General features: G+C 41.4%; 3 protein-coding genes across 7 annotated transcripts; 2 read left to right on the top strand and 1 right to left on the bottom strand.

The window, feature by feature from the left end:
- Positions 1–611: 611 nt before the first annotated feature.
- Positions 612–4912, top strand: LOC146365863 (interferon-induced protein 44-like). Its single transcript, XM_084914445.1, has 8 exons — positions 612–752; positions 2047–2540; positions 2783–2834; positions 3045–3240; positions 3338–3484; positions 3582–3753; positions 3939–4039; positions 4135–4912. The coding sequence occupies exons 2-8, from the start codon at positions 2060–2062 to the stop codon at positions 4390–4392; spliced, it is 1407 nt and encodes a 468-aa protein (XP_084770571.1). The 5' UTR covers positions 612–752; positions 2047–2059; the 3' UTR covers positions 4393–4912.
- Positions 4913–5412: 500 nt separating this feature from the next.
- On the top strand, positions 5413–7801 carry LOC146365862 (growth arrest and DNA damage-inducible protein GADD45 beta-like). The gene is made up of 4 exons (XM_084914446.1): positions 5413–5553; positions 6166–6267; positions 6384–6600; positions 6787–7801. The coding sequence occupies exons 1-4, from the start codon at positions 5516–5518 to the stop codon at positions 6889–6891; spliced, it is 462 nt and encodes a 153-aa protein (XP_084770572.1). The 5' UTR covers positions 5413–5515; the 3' UTR covers positions 6892–7801.
- A 1152-nt stretch (positions 7802–8953) lies between these two features.
- Positions 8954–17700, bottom strand: gng7 (guanine nucleotide binding protein (G protein), gamma 7). Of its 5 annotated transcripts, none has more exons than XM_084914447.1 (4): positions 17566–17700; positions 14748–14877; positions 13786–13901; positions 8954–13534 (listed from the first exon to the last, which is right to left on the bottom strand). In XM_084914447.1, the coding sequence occupies exons 3-4, from the start codon at positions 13864–13866 to the stop codon at positions 13409–13411; spliced, it is 207 nt and encodes a 68-aa protein (XP_084770573.1). In that variant the 5' UTR covers positions 13867–13901; positions 14748–14877; positions 17566–17700; the 3' UTR covers positions 8954–13408. The 5 variants fall into 5 exon arrangements, with proteins under 5 accessions (XP_084770573.1, XP_084770577.1, XP_084770578.1 ...); XM_084914451.1 differs by lacking the exon at positions 17566–17700 and adding an exon at positions 17302–17546; XM_084914452.1 differs by lacking the exon at positions 17566–17700 and adding an exon at positions 17325–17546.
- Positions 17701–19167: the final 1467 nt, after the last annotated feature.

Raw genomic sequence — 19167 nt, 5'->3', positions numbered from 1 at the left:
TACAGTGTGGTCACTTTTCGTATAGGCAGTCTGTTTCTTATTTCTGCTCATTTTGCTATATGTTACCATAAAAGTCAGTGTGTTTAAAAATGAATTTGGTTTTCACTGACTTGTCTTTCAGGAACAAAACAGGACAGGGAATCACGACTGAGGTTGTTATTGGGGAAGGGGTAAACCTACAAGGTTGTTTTTTAGAGGAAAAACAGCCAACGTCCAAAGGAAAAAGTTTAAAAGTCTTTTGCCTGGAAAACTATTGCTTAAGACCGGTTTAAAAAAAATCAACAAGGTGTGGTTCCTTGAAGACGAAGTGTAAAGAGGAGTAACTCAAGACTTTTGCACAATACTGTATGTATGTGTATGCATCTGAATTTGATTATACTTAAAAAAAAAAAACCTCTGAAAATGACTAAAATACACATGAATAAAGGAACAAATACATACTAATTGAATAATTTATTCACAAGGCTTATTATACTGTATATTCCTCATAACTGTATTTCTTTCGGTGTATCGTCAAAGACGCTTTTATAGCTTTTAGACTGAACTGCAAAACTCACAGAAGAATCATGTTTCATGTCAAGTCTTATTGGTTGCAGTCATTTTACAGCCTTTACAATGTGACCAATCACAACAGGGACAAAGAAAAAAGGTTTACTTTTACTTTCATTCCTGTTTGAACCTCAACAGCACACATTAAACCACTGCGGCGTGGCACGGACTGTGTTTTTCCTGCATCAGTTTGTCTTCTGAAGGTGAGTTTGGTTTGATAACATCTAACTTCATCCACAGTATGCATCTTTCTGCTGCAAGTATGACTCATCACTTCAGCGGGTTTCTTGAAGGTGGTTTTACTTTCGGTTTCTCTTTGTCTGAGAAAATGTTTCTTCCATTATATTTCTTGTTTGAGAATCAAACATGAAATGTTTTCTGTGCTGATTATCCTGCATAATAAAATTGGTAGCTGTAAATTAACACATTTTCTCCTGACTGCAAATATGAAAACTAGGAAAAGTGAAGTCAGATAAATAAAACCCCAAATTCTCAGAGCGTTACTTTAAAGTAAGCTGGCACTTCTGACTGACCAGTGTCATGGCAGGGTGTATGTCAACCAGATGTGGGCCAGGTCTGGCAATGATGAAACTATTTATGTTCCTATTTTCCTATTTTAGTTAGAAGACACAAATGCTATGTTGCAATATTATACTGCTATGGTAGCCAACGTTTCAAATGCAAGTTTGTGAGTGTACACTTTATCCAGAACCTAGTGACGGACAGTTTACTCGCCTTTGCCAGTGGGTGGCTGTAGCTCAGGAGGTAGAGCAGGTTATCTACTGATCACAAGGTAAGTGGTTTGATCCCTGGCTCCTCCAGTCTGTATGTCAAGAGTGTGAATGTGTATGAATATAGTTAGGAAGCACTCAGTTTAGAAAAACTTTGTGATTGGGTGAATGTGGAGCACTTTGAGTAATCCGGGAGAGTAGAGAAGCGCTATATAAGAATCAGTCCATTCACACTCTGAACAGAATTTCATCATGTTACTTTTGCACTGTTTTGCATGTTCTGGCACATGTTGTTATTACATGGCTTAATTAAGGTACACATTAGGCTGACATCTGGGGCCAGAGCTGAAACTGCTCTGGGCCAGCACAGGACCACCAGTGTGTCTGCAACTGGCTTTGTGTGGGCCACATCTGGCAAACCAAATCTGGGCCACCAAAGGGCCATCATTCTTTGCTGCATGTGGGCCATGTATAAGCACATTGTGTGGGCCAGATCTGGGCCATACCAATTTTGCTATGTGGGCTGGTGGTGATTGTATTTTACATGTTTTAATGAAAGACAGCAAACGTGCCCTGCAAAAAGAAAGTGTTTCACAAGCAAAAGAGTTTTCAGTAAGGTGGGGGTGGGATGATTCACTTGCAGGTTTACATGAAAGAACCTTAATAATATTTTATATAAATGGTCACAGGTTATAACATCTGCATGTGCAGTTGTGGTTTTCTGAGATAACTTGTTAAACTTGATCTGATCTGTCTACATCATCAGGTGATTTTCCATCATGGCAGCAATGAAATCCGCCTTGTCTAAGGATCAGGAGAAGCAGCTCCTCTCTCTTTTCGGTCGTGTCAAACTCCATCTGCTCCACAAAGCCAGCATCCATGGGTTCACTGCTGATGTCTTCCACAGACACTGTGACAAGCAAGGGCCCACCGTTATTGTAGCCTACAATGCTGCTGGGTTCATCTATGGAGCCTACACCTCCAAAGATTACACTCAAGGTGGAGAGGGTGTTAATGATGAGAAGACATTTCTCTACAGTATCAGTGCTGAGAGAAACAAACCACTGAGGGTAGCAGCTATCATCGGGCAGTGTGCTTTCACTGATGGAGGCACCGGTCCAAATTACGGTGCTCTGGTTTTCTTGCATGATGACAAACCTGAAGTGCAGTCAAATCCAGGCACAGGCTTCAACTTTCAGGCTGCAGATATGCATGGAAATGACTTGACACTGACAGAGTTCGAGGTGTATCGAGTTGAAGGTGTGTAAAAGTAATCCCTGAGTTTTATAGAATTAAAAAGATGTCTCCCATGGTTATACTTTCAAAACAGACATTTCATGACCATTAAAAAACGTGCTCATCTACTTGCAGAAATGGCCATGTGCACTCATGAGCTTATGCTTAAACCAAGGCTTGTAATTTTACTGTGCATTTTTTAGAGAATTAATATTGATATGATTAAAAAGTGATCCTGTTCTTATTAATCGATTTTTCACTTATAGACCTAGAAGATCTCTTGCCCAAGCCCTGGAGGAACATCGAATGGACAGCTGAGTATGTAGAAACCTGCAGCACAGTTATTGGTGGTGTTTGTGTAAAATATATAAATTTATGTTTGGATTTTGTAATTCTAAGAAAAACTAAATTGTTCATCATATGTTCATCATCAGTATAAAGTTATGTCATATCTTTTTTAGCTTGTCATCATGTAAACTTTTTTATGCTTGCACTCTGGGTGGTGTGGGTACATTTTCTTTCTTCTAGACAAAAACAGCAACTGATGAAGGCCATCCTGAACTATAAGCCTGACATCAAAACAGTACACCAAGCCCGTGTGTTGTTGGTAGGCCCGATTGGAGCAGGCAAGTCCAGCTTCTTTAACTCCATCAACTCAGCATTTCGAGGCAACATGACTTCCCAGGCCATCGCTGGCACAGCGGGGGAGAGTGTGACCACTCAGGTACTGGCACGGGATTTTTTGTATAACTGAATCTGCATGCTCTACCTGTAATGTACAGTGTTTTCCCATTAAATGACATTTTCTATCTTTTCTGTAGTTTCGCACTTACACCATCAAGGCAGGGAAAGGTGGTTGCGTCGTCCCACTGATCCTCTGTGACACAATGGGGCTGGAGGAAAAGGGTGGTTTGGACATTGAGGACTTGGTCAACATCTATAAAGGTCACATCAAGGATCGCTACCAGGTGCATTTCATGTTAACTGATTAAATAGTAAACAATTAAATACAAAAAACGTAGGCAGCTGATTGATAAGTAACAACTATGTTTTTTTGTACTTCAGTTTAGCACATCTGGCCCTATCCTAACAGATGCTCCTGGCTATAAGAAGCATGTGACTCTGAGTGACAGGATTCACTGTGTGGTTTATGTGGTCGACACCTGCAAGGTCTCTATTCTCAGCCAGAAAATGCTGGAAAAACTTTGTGCCATCCGGAGAAAGACTAATCAGCTGGGTCTGCAGAAAATCTTTTGATTTTTTTTTTTTTTTTAGAACACATTGAAAACAGCACGTGCAGCATGCAGTTTTATACATATGTAAATATGTAAGGCTATATTAGGGAAATACAACAAAGGGTAACCCTTTTCTTGGTGTCAGTAAACTGTTTCAGTCATGATTTGTATTTCCGGTCCCTCAAAGGAATTCCTCAGCTGTTGCTGATGACTAAAGTAGACGAGGCCTGTCCACTGGTGGCGGAAGACTTGAAGAATGTTTATCGCAGTTTTTACATCCAGAAGAAGGTGATGTTTTTAGATGCATTTACAGTAGCAGGTCAAAATTTGACATGACAATAATGCTCATTTAATCTGTGTACCTGTGTTATCTGTGTAATCAGGCGCGTGAGCTGAGTGAGGCTCTGGGCATCCCGTTATTCTGTATACTGCCGGTGAAGAACTACAGTGAGGAGCTGGACCTGGACCAGGACACTGACACTCTACTGTTTGGTGCTGTGCAGCACATGCTGAACTTTGCAGACAGCTTTTTTGAGAACCAGGCTGAAATTCAGGAAGGGAATGATCAGATGGAGCTTTACAGATCCAGTGATATTTCCTGCCCTGATTATGGAGAACAGAAAGAACATCAGATTATTTGAAATCCAAAACATATAAGCGTCCCAAACCATTTCAATTCAGACCTTTTCAAAACGATCAATTAATTAGGTTCTCCAAGAGGGTTGCAACAAATTATCTTAAAGTAAAACCCTTGTATTGTAGGCAAACTGAAACTATATTTGTTTCATGAGTGAAACAATAAAAACATTTATAAATATTCACTGTTCATTTCATGTCTGCAAAGATGTGCCAGCACGTTGCATGCTGCTTTCTCTCAACTAAAAGCTACTGGGTCAAAGTGCTATATGTTTGTGCTCTGAAGCTAAAATCATTGAGCTCAATTAAAGTCATTAACAGATGCCACGTGATCCAATCATGGGTCCTGATCAGCTTTGAGGTAGATCCTTAAGTCAAGCTTGAGTTTCAGATCCTTAGAAGCAGAGTCTGTTGTGTGCACTTCTTTTATTTTAATTAACTTGGATATTCTGAAAATATTAATTAATCCTTGTCCTGCTCTTATTGTGTAAAAAAATAAAAATAAAGGAAAACAGAGAAAGTCAATATGCTTTATCATATGCTTTATTTCAGTTTGTTACATATTGCAAATTTGACTCTAGGTCCATTTTTACTGATGATATATTTCCACGAATTGCTTGCTTGCTTTATATGCATGACTGCAGTCTTTCAGTAGTAGGAGGGTTACATAGACGTTCCCCCTTCATTCAGCCACTAGATGTCAGTCATAATTACATAATCACATCAGTCCTGTAAAGACGTTGTTATGAAAAGGTGAGGCTCTTATTACACAATTTTATCTCATAGTCCAACACGGGAGCTAGTTGGATCATTTCACTTGAACAGATGCATGTATTTGTTTATGCACAATATCAGTTATGTCAGAGTGACAAGTGTACTTTTGTCCCGTAAAGTCATCACTCACTGTAACCATACAAACCCACGAGGCCACATGACAAGAAAATATGTTGGTTTTCCTTTGAGCCAATTGCAAAACTCGCCTAGTTTCGGTGCCGCCCACCTTCCAGCTTCACTATAAAACTGTGACGCAACGTTGCCAACAACAAACGCAGAAGAGACTGGCATAACTTTGGTACACCGGCAGTTGTCACGCATTTACGCAGTGGGATCGGTTTTTAATTTGAAATCATGATTCCCGAAGAAAGCTTTGCTTCCATCGAGAACAAGTAAGATTTCTTGCTTCAGCTCTATTTTTATGTTGGTTCCGCATGTGCATGTGCGTGATCATGTGCTGGAAGGGTATGTTGATCGTCCTTTGACCCCTCCGTTGTGTGGATTGCTTAGGCTGATGTAATTAAAGTGCTTTTTTGAAAGCTTTGATTTGAGACTGGAACGCAGAGACTTTCTGTTATTTAACATCTGGGTGCATAAAATGTTACAATCTTTTCTGTGCTGTCAAAGTTTGACACCCGCATGCGCGTAAAAGCCAAAATCCAGAGATTATGCATGAATTATTATGAGTCATAAGACCACAGTATTAATATCTTTGTACTGGCATACACAATACTACGCATGCACGTTGCACAACATGCAGCGAAATTCCTTGAAACTGTAAAATGCGCATTTATGGCTTGTTTTATATCACCACAATCATCCCCATGCATGAAACTGATAATGAAACTGATCTGAGCATGTATTTCAGTGTTCTAACGACTTTTAATTCAATTAATATGGAAGAGGGGGAATTTTTTGAAGCAGTACTGCATATATTTAATACCACTAATGTTTTGTCATATTGCAGAATACAAAAGGCTAAATGTCCTGTCCTTATCCCTTAGGATGCAGTCTGTAGGTCTGGCTCTGGAGGAGTTGCTGGTAACTGCTCAGAAACAAGGCTGCCTCACTGTTGGCATTTATGAATCAGCCAAGCTTCTTAATGTGTGAGTTGAAAGTATTAATGTTGGTTTGTGCTTCTCTTCTCATTGCCCAAACTGATCATCCCAGACATGTGAATACAGGGTTTTCCTCATTTTTTTTCTTTTCTCTTCCCCCTCAGAGATCCAGACAGCGTGGTGCTATGCGTGCTGGCAGCCGACGATGAAAACGATGTGGCGCTGCAGATCCACTTCACGTTGCTACAGTCCTTCTGCTGTGACAGCGGCATCACCATCTTGCGAGTCTCTGGGTTTCAGCAACTCCAGCGGCTGCTGGGAGCTGTGGATGCCAACAGGAACCAGGAAGAGCACAGAGACCTTCACTGCATGCTGGTTACGGTGTGTTGACTCAGCATAGTGGCTACCTCTTATGTAACTGAAAGGCAGATGGTGATCTTTTTCATGCACAATTTTCAGCTAAGATATTGCACCTTTTCTTTGTCATCGCCTTGTGATTTTTACTCTTACTTTGCAGGTTCAATTCAAATTGAACGCTGGACATGATTCTTTTTTTCTCCCACACAGAATCCTCAGGCAGAGCACTGCAGACTGCAGGAAGTGGGGACCTACTGCCAGGAGAGTCGGCGCCTTGACCAGTGGGTGCCTGAACTAGTCCTGCAGGAACGCTGAAGGGTCTGCATACAGGAACTTTTGTGGCCAGATACTGATACACTGAAGGATCTTTATGCTCAAGCAGGGATGACCTGGAGTGTAGCCGCTCCAGTCCACTATCCTTAATGACCAGCAAAACCATGGACTCCCACTCAAAGACTAGTGAAACAGCTGGACTGGACACTGGTTTCTAGAATCTGTACTTGTGCAAAAGATACAGACAGAAAAGTCACAATGTTTTTACAATGCCATCAAAACACAATCTGTTTTGTGTTGCTCTCTGGGTGCTCACAATGTCTATGGGGTGTGACATAGTAAACATTAAGAGGAGTAGTAGTTTTGAAAGGAACACATCCACACCCATCTTATACCTGGAAGTCTTGTTTGTTTGACTGGACAGGAATGTTGCAGTGCTGAAACTGTACCAGACATTCCTGGGAGAGTCCCAGAAAAGGAGAGGAGAGGTGTGTGTTTGTATGTGTGGTATGCATTTACAATACTTGTATTTTTCTGTAGAAAAGACTGGGTGTGCAGTGTGTGCATTCTTAAAATGAGCAGCTGAAAGCTGCTGGGGAATTGTCACCATGGAAACTGAAATGGAAATAATGTTAAAGACACACAGGACCTATTGACACCGGAAGAAACAAAAGAAAAAACAATGTAAAGAGACTCTGAGGATGATATATTTTAGTCAGGATCCGAAATTCCCAATGATGCAGAATGCCTGTGCTGTCTGATCCGGACAGGTCAGCTTTAAATGTATTGTAAAAATATCAACTTCTTTGTGCCTTCAAGAGTGCTGCCTTTCTCATAAATAACTAATGTAAAGTGGCTACACTGTTAATTTATTGATTGTATTGTTTTTTTGTAGTTATTTGTAATCTATTTTGTGCTCTGTTATCTAAGTAAATAAATTATTTTATTCATAAATTCTTCTTGTTCCTGGGGCTTCTGCTCAGATTTCAAAACAAAAGCCATGTGTGCGTCATGGAACCTGCTGAGTCACGCAACTACAGTTTACATTCGGGCTGAAGTCATGGAAAATGCATGCACACTTAGTCTTTGTCATTGCCAGCCCCTTCTATTGTCGTGAGCATAAGTCAGTGAGAATGAAACTGGGGTGGGGACAGAAACTCACTAAAACAAGCATAACAAGCTCATGCAGACCTACTGTCCCTACAAGTCAGGAAGTAATGAAGCATTACAGGAAAGACGCATTACCTGCGTGTCAAGTGTTTTTATTTATTCCCAAGCCAGATTCCATACATGCATAACAAGAATCTTTTAAAAATGTACTTTTTGCATTATATATTGCAGCTAAAGCCCCGCAACAATGTTGCATGCAAATAACATAATGTGTATTAATGTGTGTGTGCGCGTGTGTGTGTGGGTGAAGCCTCTGATCCCTCTATTATCTCTGCTTAATCTCAGGATCTTCCCTCTGCTTTGCAATCTATTCCACCCTCTGCTCTCACATGGCTGTTCACAGCCCTGTCTGCAGCTAGAGGAGAGAGGAACATATTGAGGCACATGGACCTCACACTTGTTTACAATCACACAGGGTAGTGACTGGTGAGGGGAGTGTCTTCTCAAAGGCCGTGGCTCATCCAGCCTAAATCTGATTGGCTGTGACTTGCAGAAGGGTCATGGGAAGTATGGTTTGAAACTTGGAGACAAGCTTGTGACGGTTGAAAGCACACTCAAAAGGGCACAGTGAAGGCCTGAGACGGCTACAACAATGGAATTCCTGTGAAATGACCAAACTGGGAGACTTTTACCTAGCTCTGCTCTTTGTTTACTCTGTTTGATGCATTCTCTTACATGCATCATGCTCTGCACATCATATACCAAGTAGGCCAGAGAGCATGTTTCTGCAAGTGCATTGTAGAGTTGCAGTTGCATTTTTAAACCAATAAACTGCAGATAATAATAAAAAAACACTAATATTCTGCAGCTATACCAGCAGCTCTGCGAGGCTCATACTGGTATTGTATCTGATGTTTGTGATCTGCCCAGTAAACTTGAAATACACTGATGTTAACATCAAAACAAAATAAAAAAAAAAACAATACAGGAAAAGTCTGTTATTATATCATCTTTTTATTAATGTTATCTACTTCTCAATATCATCTTTTTTAAACAGCAATATCCACAAAATATTAACAGTGTGCAAGAAAACATGAGTTATGGCACATCAGAGAACAGTTACAAAAAATAGATATATTTTCTTCATAGTCAATCAAGGCAAAAAGATACATATACTGTATGCATACACAGGAGATCAGAGCACAAAAGATGATTCTCAGGAAGGGCTCGGAGCCAAATCAGAGAAGCTTGATATGAAAGTCCAACAGGGAGGAGCCTCGGCTCTCCTCACCAGGCCTGAAATTAATTTCGAGAGGCTTGCATTTTTGCGCACAACACCAGTAAATTTCCACTTTGAGCCGTGTGTTCCACTTTTAAGACTGTTTAAGAATGCCCCCCACCTCCAAGTCCAGCATTTACATGATATACACCACTATAAGGCAAACTAACAACCAATCAATCAGACAAACCAGCAATCCAAGCTGTGTGTCTCTGATTGAAGCCCAACCATGGATGGAATGATAGTAATAAAAATAAAAAAAAATAGCATATGTTCGGCAATACCAGGACATCTGTGTGTGTGGTTGTGTGTGTGTATGTGCATTTGTCTGATGATAAGTTATGCATGTATGTTTCCTTGTGTTAAACCTCTGCAGCAAGAATTCTCTTTCACTTTAGCTTGCAAAGAAATGAAAGGAAAGTGTTTATCACATTCCTGTATACTGACAGGGAATCAGTTCTTTCATCTTAGAATAGTTCAGGTCCTTGAAAAGCAAACCCAGGCCAAATAAATACATATGAGTTAAATCAATACTGTTGCTATGCCATCACATGTCTTTAGGTAGTTCCTTTCAAAAAAAAAAAAAAAAAAAAGAGCACCGTTCATTTATATCAGCCTAAATAATCTCTTCAATCATCCCTTTCCTCATATCTGCTTCTAGGGCTACCTGCTTTAGCTTAGCATAAAGATAAACAGCTTGAAACAGCCAGGCTAGCAGCAACAAAACCTGTCTACCAGCACCTCTATGGCTCACTGCGATAATGGCAAAACATCAAAGTGATATAACACCTTGACTGAGAACTTTAAAAGAGCTGAGAGGTGGCCTTTTTTTGCAGGTGAACAGAGGAGTTTCTCGTGTTTCCTGTCTTTAAGGTAAGCTAACCAGCTGCAGGAGAAAGCAAATATACACATTTCCTCAAATGTCAACATGTTCCTTTATGTATCCAAGGCTTACGTTAGTGGTAATGAAATTATTTGTTTTGCCACATTTCACCTGATCAATTTTAGCCTGTAACATAATCCCCTTTTTCACTCTTCAAAATATGCAGACTGATTAAGTGAGAAAAGGAGGAAGTGCAAGCCATATGTGTTGTTCTGACTTGTGGTATCACATGACCTCTCCTCTGGTCAGACTAACCCTGACCTAGAACTGCAGGACTGCAGTACTATAACATTACAGTCTAACACTGCAGCACTGGAGGCACTGCTCGTTCTTACGCACTGTGTCACTCGCAAAAACACACACAGACCATGCACACGAGCACACACTTGCACGCTCCTCTATTTTCTCCTCTCCACCTACTGCTCTGCCAAATCATCCCTTTTCAGCTACCAAACACAAGCACCCACACACACGCACGCACACTTGCACACCCTCTATATGGCCTTTCTCCAGCTCCTGCTCTCTATACTTCTATCTTTGTCTGTATCATAAGCCATTGGCTACAGTGCAAAAACACAGATGCTAAGCAGCGATTTAAACTGGTAATTAATCACAAAGCTGAATTTTTAAAGGAATCATTTGACATTTTGGGAAATATGCTTATTTTCTTTTGTTCCCTTTTACACAGTTTGAAATTGCTAAAGGTAACAATTACAATTATTCTAATGCCGATTTGTCTAAACCCCACACATTCCCAGGTACGCATGAGCACGTGTGGATGCAAACAACTCTTTCCACCCACCTCCAAAGTCTGTATAGCAGCTGGGTCACACTGACCTTAAGTGACATGAAAGCAGAAAACTAGTAGGATGAACCCTTGTGACTCTCTGTCAGCAGATATAAGCCATGTCCAAATGATCCCACCCTCAGCTAAATGCTAAAGTGTAAATATGATGGAAGGAAGATCCTCTCTCTCACCAATTCTCCTTACAGCTATTAACCTTTTACCTCTGATAAACATCATTCAAGCTTGAAAAGCACCCAAAGCACAGGATGTAGGTGTGTGTTGCATGTTGGTCTAGATGCCTGTTGCCCCCAAAAAAACAAAAACTAAAAAAAAGAAGGACAGCTTTGGTGTTAAAGGTCAGATCAGGAGGTTGGTTTTGCACCACCGTAATGAGGTCCGATGTTGATTCATCTTCTTACGGGGCATGACTCTAAACCAAACACAGCTTTTGTTTCCGGTACATTACTTCATCCTCATCGGTTTTATATGTGGCCGAAACCAACCTCAGCTATCGCAGGCCTCTAAAACCTGATTGACGTAAAAAAGGAAAAAGCAAAGACAGACGTGATCCTGATTGACAGAATAAGTAGTACTAAAAAAATCCAACATCCACAGAGGGGAAATCTGTGTTCTGAGTTTGTATCTTACAAACACTGTACAGGGTAATACTCAACTGACCAGGTTCCATGGACTCCATAGAAAGAAGAGAACTTAAAAAAAAGAAAAAGAAAAAAAAAGAAAGCCAAAACAGCTACTCTTCAACTTATCACTTCTGCACATGTCTGAAAGAAAGTTTATACACTTAGTTTTTTTTTTCTCTTAACTTGATTTTTTTCTTCTTCATGTTTCAGTTTTTACAATCAAGTTTGGTTTGTCAGACAGGAGGAGCGCTGTGGAGGAGACGAGGATGGAGGGACACAGAAAGGAGACTGCCAGCTCCTACTGATCCAGCCTGTGACCAAGCTGGGGTAACGTCAGAGTGAGCTCTTATGCTGGGGAAACTGGAACCTTTAGACTGGTGAAGGCAGGTAATCTGATTAATAGCCATAATTGCAAAGCATTAAAACAAGTAAACCCCTTGAACAGAGAGGTGACTACTTATTTTCAGACTACCCACTCCTCTCATTTTCATTCTATTCACCCTACAAGAACTAGTAATCGAAATACTCATATATGGGCTGAGAGGGTGGGAAGAGGGCACCTTCATTTTTACTTTCTATGTCTGGGTCATCTCCTCCAGCCTCGCAGTCCCTTACAGACTGATTCTCTGATGTGATCATTCTGTGGCCTCGCCCTCTCTTGGGGTAAAGCACAGGGAGGCTTGATGTACAGTAGATCTGGTTAGGTATTACCCCTGGCTTACAACCAGATATCCTGTTATTTCATTAATGCAAGCAGGAAAACAAACCTGATCCGCCAGGGGCAACACCTACGTGAAAAGAAAACGATCTAAAAAAATGTAAAGAATTGTCCTATCTGTTAAGTAATGCTTCAACAAAATATCTAAAACGTACATTGAGTTCACAAACAAGTATTTCTTAAGAAAAAATGCAGTAAACGTCTGCGGTTAATAGCTTGAGTTCTGTGTAGAGCCGTTCACTGCTTGCTCTCATAGGTGCAGATCTGGGATCAGCTTAGACATCAGCCAGTGGCAGCTATCATGAGCCGCAGTGGAATCAGTGACAGCAGATCAGCATCTAGAAAGGAATTTTTGTACAGGTTGGCACAGCTGGAGGCTTGGCCAAAGGCTGCAGGCAGCCATTGTGAGGCCACAGGCAGAGAAGGTCTGTTGATACAGATTTGGGTGGGAACATGCTATGGCCTGATAAAGGCAAAGGCTTTAGCCAGTTGCTCCAAAATGACCCAAGAATGAAGCTTTCATACTTTTTAAAAAAATCTCCCACAGAAAAAGAAGCATTTATTGAACTTTTAATGGGACACGAGGTCCAGTTTGGCACGATTGGCCTAGCGCCTACCACTCATTCTGTTTTTTCGCATATGCATCCTCCCACTGCCTGCCTATGGCACAGCTACCCATCTTTGAACCAACACCTCATTTCACGATAACAAAAAAAAAAGAAAATGCTGATTTCCTATCGATCATTAATGTCCAAATCCCTTTTCAATTTTAGCTGAAACTTGTAGTTAATTCACCAGCATATGTGAATAATACCAAAGCACCTTGGATCATACTCAGTGATATACTGATCTCAGCCACTGTGAGCGCAGCATACCCTCCCCCTAGCTGTTGCTCCGGTGTATGGCGCTTTTCCAGAGTGGCGATTCTGGGAGCGTGTGTGTTTCTCTGTGTGTGTGGATGCTTGACAGCCCTGTAAGATCAGACATGGCTGCTCCAAGGTGTGTCTCGGTAAATGCGGGGATCTAGTTAAATGGCAAAAGTATACGTTTATGTGTTAGTGTGTATATGTATGTGCAAGAGTGTGTGAGAATGCGTGTTTGTGTGTGTGTGCATGAGAGGGGTAGGAGAAGCAGGAAGCAGCTATAGGATGATGCAAGGTTTCTTGTCCTTGAAAGGGTTTTCAGAGGTGGGAACACCAACCAGCAGAGGGTCGCTACGAGCGTGCTGCTCACAGTAACTCATCAGGTCTGCTGCTGCTTTAGACACCTGACCGGACAGAGGGGGGAGGGAGAGAAAAGGAGGAAGGGGATGGGGGAAGGCAAAAAAGGGGATCGATAAGAAGGTGTGAAATTTAAAATGAGGGCATTGGAGGTAGAAGAAATAATAAAGTTGTAAGGGTAAATGAAGGGAGAAGCAGCAAAGGGGGAACAAGAATGAGTAGAGAGGGAGAGCAGTTAAATGTGAATGAATAATTACACACACACATTTGCTAACACAGCAGAAAACGGTTGTTTTACCTTAATGCGCTCAATCCCTGCCTCAATCCTCAGCTGTTCCACCAGTTTCCTGGCCTGGGCGATATTATTAGTGGTAGACATACTGATCCATGAGAATACACCAACACAGGAGAAAACTGAAGGAGTGAAAAACAGAATGAGTTGTGTTTGGTTTACTTCACTAGATTTGTCAGAGACCAAGAAACATTAATTTCATGTATACTTAATAGAAATGTGAATTTAAGTACTAGATAATTCATTGATTATTCCCTGAAACTGTCCTTTTGGCACTGCTGCTGTGATATCATATCAAAATGAATCGCACAAAAGCAAACAAAAAAGAAAGCCTGCAGAGGATCAAATATAAACAAAGCACAACTAAGAGTGTAATTTTTTGGGTTTTTTGCCATTAGATCAGAAATGAAATGATGGCTTAAATTCCCTTTTTAGTGTTATGGGTCATAAATTTAAATCAGTTAAGAGGATTGTGTGGAACGTCAGCTGCGGCGCTATAGCACCACCATGAGGTGACTACATAGTAGTGCAGCAGAAATTTAGAGTGAAACATAGCAGCATTTTAATTCATAATATGACGATTGAAAGCAACAGTGTAACGACAATGTAACCAAAAATGAATTGGATATTTAACAAAAAAGCAATTAAATAAAAGCCCTTATATTAAAGATGCTAATACGCATCAGCATCTGATATTTGTCTTCTGAATGTAATTCACACACTGCACAAACAACATGTTTATATAGGAATACATTATTAGGTTGTTGTAATAAACCTCAGTGAGATCTTTGGGATTGAGAATGTTGTGATCCAGACATTCAAATAAATTCATTCCACATTCCACTGCCTCAGGGACTCCTGAGTCCACTGGGTAATTCACAAAAAAATTCGAGTTTAAGATACTTTGCAGATTAAGCAGCCCGGGAATGTGGAACGTGATACAGTGACCACAGCAAACACAGTATTACCTGACTGATGGTGTGCAGACAGGACTCCCTCTGAACACTAATATGAATGGATGGAGGCGGTCTGAGCAGTGCAGGAACAGCAGTCACAGTGACAGAGCTGGACGGCGGCTGAGCTTACATTGGCTTGTCTCTGTGTAAAAGAAGAATGGGCAAACAAGTGAGCTGCCTGCTGAGCTACGTTATAAACAGGCAGTTCAGTAGTCATACACATTTCAAAATGTTTGCTTCTGTTTGCTTTTACAAATAGGTTTCAATTTTACTTCCACATCTCCACATACAGAGAGGTTTTACTGTTTTAGCAATGAGTTAGCAAAGTATTAAAAACTAAAGGTGAGATAACGACTGCAAATATGAAAACTGCAATAAAAAAATATTACTATGACACAGCTGCTACTTCAAACACAAGAAAATGTCATACTCATCATATCCATTAACTATCATATCCATCATCACAACCTCATTTTCTTTCACAAAGCACCTGTAAGACCACTTTTCTGAATGGGTGGTGGGACATTCTGTCATATGGGGGGTGGGGTGGGTGGGGGGGTGGTGGTCCCAAACTCATTTTAAATCTCTACAAACCTTCAGATTAACACAGCAGGAAACTTGCTTCTGTAGATGTGAACAACACATACCTCAAATACATCACAATGAGCATGTTACCACCGGGTCTCTCAGTCTGTGTCTCTGTCTGTCTCCCTCTCTAAGGAGGAGACTCCTGCTTTAATTACTCCTGCTGTGGAGTCTCTCAGAGATTCATGTCTGTAATTAGAGCGTGTGTGTGCGTGCGTGCGTGCGTGTGTGTGTGTAAGAGAGGGAGAAAGAGAGAGAAAGAGAGAGAGAGAGTGAATGAAGCTAGAGATTACCACTGTAACACCTGAACAAATTCTCATCCTGTCTTTGCCTGCACGTTGGTATTAACAGACTTATGAGGATATTTGCCGACTTTCCTCTATCCAAATTCTAATTTTTAATCCTAATCTTGAATTTTGAACCCAAATCCTAATTCAGGAACAACATATCTTCATTTCTTTTTCCTTTCCGTCTTTTTTCTTTTCACATTTAGACACTCACGGGACTTAAGAGTTGCACTGATTTTGATTCATTTCTAGATTAGGAGTACACATATTCATAGAAACTGAAGATAGCAAAAAGAAAAGCATCATGTTTGGCAAATTGTGGCACATGAATCTTCCTAAATGAACTGCTTGTAAGAGACAGAAATACTGACCCTAGCCTTACTTGGCACTAGATTTCTTTTTTTCCCCTTTAACCACAAGTGCCCAATACTGACCCCAGAACTAAAATATAATGTACACACATGGGCCTCTGTCCAACAATGGGGGGTGAGTCCCTTGGTTATGGCTGTGTAAACAGATAACCCTCAGATGTGTCTATAACAAGTGCAAATAAACAGAGACAAACACCTGTTCCCTCACAACACATTCTACGCTTCTCATTATCTGTCAGGATTTAATGAATGCTCCTAAATCACAGCGTGCAGCATCACTGGAAGCCAAGCGCAGAGTATATGCATATGAATATAATAAAAACTCAACTCTATAAGACTCATTGCAGGGATTGTTCACATGCTGATGCATGCCTTTGACACAAACATGCTAACATTAAAGGACAAGGCAGCACTTGCATCATCTTTAGTTATAAGCTGCTGTACCTTTGAAACATAAATGTGTGCTTTTTTTCTGTTCTATCAAGTGGGTAAACCACGGTGGTTTCAACTGGCAGAGCCGCTGCATACAAAAAAAGTACCAGCTATACTTAAATGACTCATTTATCACTTCATAGACACTACTAACCTAGTTCTTTAATTTCCTCAGCCTGTTGATTTTTCAAACTTTTTGCTATGGCGCATACCGTGCCGAGAGAAGAGAAGCCTTTAAAAACAGCAGACGAAATTCTCCCCCAACACAGCCACATCTCTCCCTTCTTGCCCCAAACTGAACGCCTTTCTTCTTAGCAGAAGCAAAACATATACACCAAGCTGATCATTTGATTCGGCCTGGACAACATAAACACCACCAGAGCTGGACAGGCCTCAACCAGCGAGCACACAGAGGCTCTCAAGACGCGCAAAACTGCATCAATCCTTATTGATCCAAGCAGCTCCTGAGTGTTGATCGGGCCTACAGTACGAAGCCATGTCCTCTGCTATAGGGCCTGCTCGCTGCTCTACCGTGTGAAAGCACAATGCGGGCATTTTGATGGATAGAACAGCATGTCCTCTCTCCCGTGGCTATCCACGTACCACACACACATAAACGCATAGACTCAACAGAGCCAACATACAGACGAATACGCACGGGAGCGCAAACACAGTGCACATATCAAAGCCAGATATATTTATCCCAGTGAATACCAGACTACACCGCTCCGGGTCTGCAAATAGGCCCTGATTGTTAGCCGTGGGAGCAGGGTGGTGACATGTTTTGAGGGAGGCAAGCTCCGGCAAATATAAACCCATCCAGCGACAACGAGCACAAGACCGGAGCGCATGCCGTTATATTCCGCTATTATGCAAATTGATACGGCCTACTTCGGCATATAAGATCATGTTACTGTGGCTCGTGCGTCCTCAGAGTCCAGCCGAGCTGAAGGAAATCTTCCACTGACCCTGTCCCCGGTCCTCCCCACCCTCTCTGCCGGCAAAGGGCTGGGGAAATCCGGATTCGTGACACTGACGAGCCCCCTTTTCGCTGCAGCCGCCCTCAGTTGCGAGAATGCGGGGCTGCAGCAGCACACAGAGGCGCTACAAATATTATGCACGGGGAGAAAAATAGCCAAATATCTCCAAACTCACCTCCGAATGTGCTGTATTGGTGATTTAAAGGGCCAGATCCGCTGGTTTCTCACCCTCTCTGCGCGTTCACTCCCCGTTTTCACCGAGCCAAACGCCTCCCCCTCCGTTACCAGTGCCTGTCCACTCCTCTACCCCCCTCCTGCTCTCTTCCTCCCTCGCTCCTTCTCCCTCCCTCGATCCGATGGGGTGACAGGAGATTTAGCAAGGGGCTCCCAAAGAAGCATTTTTAATGATCTATAGCTATATACACCCTGGGAAAGTATCCTCCAAACAACAGAATTTTAAATGGCAGACTAGATTTGCCAGATATACGTTCACGAATAAATAAATAAATAATGAAAGTCATGTATAAAATGACGGGGGCTCCTAGTGGCTCCAGTATTGTAAAGTATAGATTGGGCACTTGCACGAACTGAAGCCCCATTGACATTTTGTTAAAATGCATTTCTTTACGTCCTCTCAGTGTTATAATAATAATAATAATAATAATAATAATAATAATAATATTGACAATGATGACCAAATCTCAGTTTCTAGGAACTTTGGGCCAATCTAATCTGACCTTTTATTTGCTGTAAATTTTCTGCCGTTTGCAGATTGCAGATAAATAAAGAAATGCCATAAAATCCGAATTACTATTTTCCCTTCATAAATAAAATGAATAATAACTTAATACTTTTTATACTTTAGTTTTGTTTGCAGAAATGGTAATGACCGTGTTTCTCTTTGTGGTAGAAAATACTTTAAGTCATGTCAAATGCGTTAAATAAAGACTGCAGTGCACGACCCACACGACTTCTATAATAAATACACGTTTGGACAACAGATAGTGTCCTCTTAAAGACCACTGGCTTGTTCATTTCCCACCAGTATTCCCCACGGATAACAGATAGTGGCATGCACATCTGGATTTGTGTACCTACATTACAGTAAAAATGACTGGTTTCGACGTGACTCCGGTGCGTTGTGTTACCACGTGATGGCGCCATTGACCCATCTGCTGTTCTGACTTTCTCAAGAGAGGTGTGGGCCTCTCCTTCTATTCCTGGCAGGCCCCACAAACACGCAAACTCCGTTTCCACCAAGCTGTAGTCCACTCCTCCACACAGAGCTAAAAAGCGCTGCATCTGCTCCGTGATTGTTGGCTGAACATGAGCCGGTTTCACTGCGTTAAGAGGGAAAAGGTCTGATGTGTGCAGGATCTCATTTTTACACAATAATTCTCTGTTTTAGTCCATTTAAACCCTGGTGGTGCTGATGGAGATGGAAATTCTGATCTATGTTCTGGTTTTGATGCGCATATACGTCTCAGTGGTTGTATAGCAACCATTTCCTTCCTGCTTATTATAAACACAGAAGAACTATTTATATCTCACACAGAGTACCGCATTGGCCTCGTTTCCAGCGACCAGTGAAATTATGCTGATGCCTATACATTTCCCTTTCATTTCCTCACCTTTCTCATCTCCCCCTTTTTTCCCTTTGCTGGCTCTCTCTTCCCTCTTCATTTTTCTCTCTTCCATTTCAGACCCCGTGCTTCCCTCCCTCCCTCTCCATCCTGTGTGTGAGGAAGCAGCATAGGTTACACTGGATTAGAGCAAT

This window comes from Perissodus microlepis, chromosome 19 (assembly GCF_051167445.1).
Source record: "Perissodus microlepis isolate ML-2025 ecotype Zambia chromosome 19, ASM5116744v1, whole genome shotgun sequence".
NCBI classification, from domain to species: domain Eukaryota; kingdom Metazoa; phylum Chordata; class Actinopteri; order Cichliformes; family Cichlidae; genus Perissodus; species Perissodus microlepis.
This window is presented reverse-complemented; position numbering and strand designations above follow the sequence as displayed.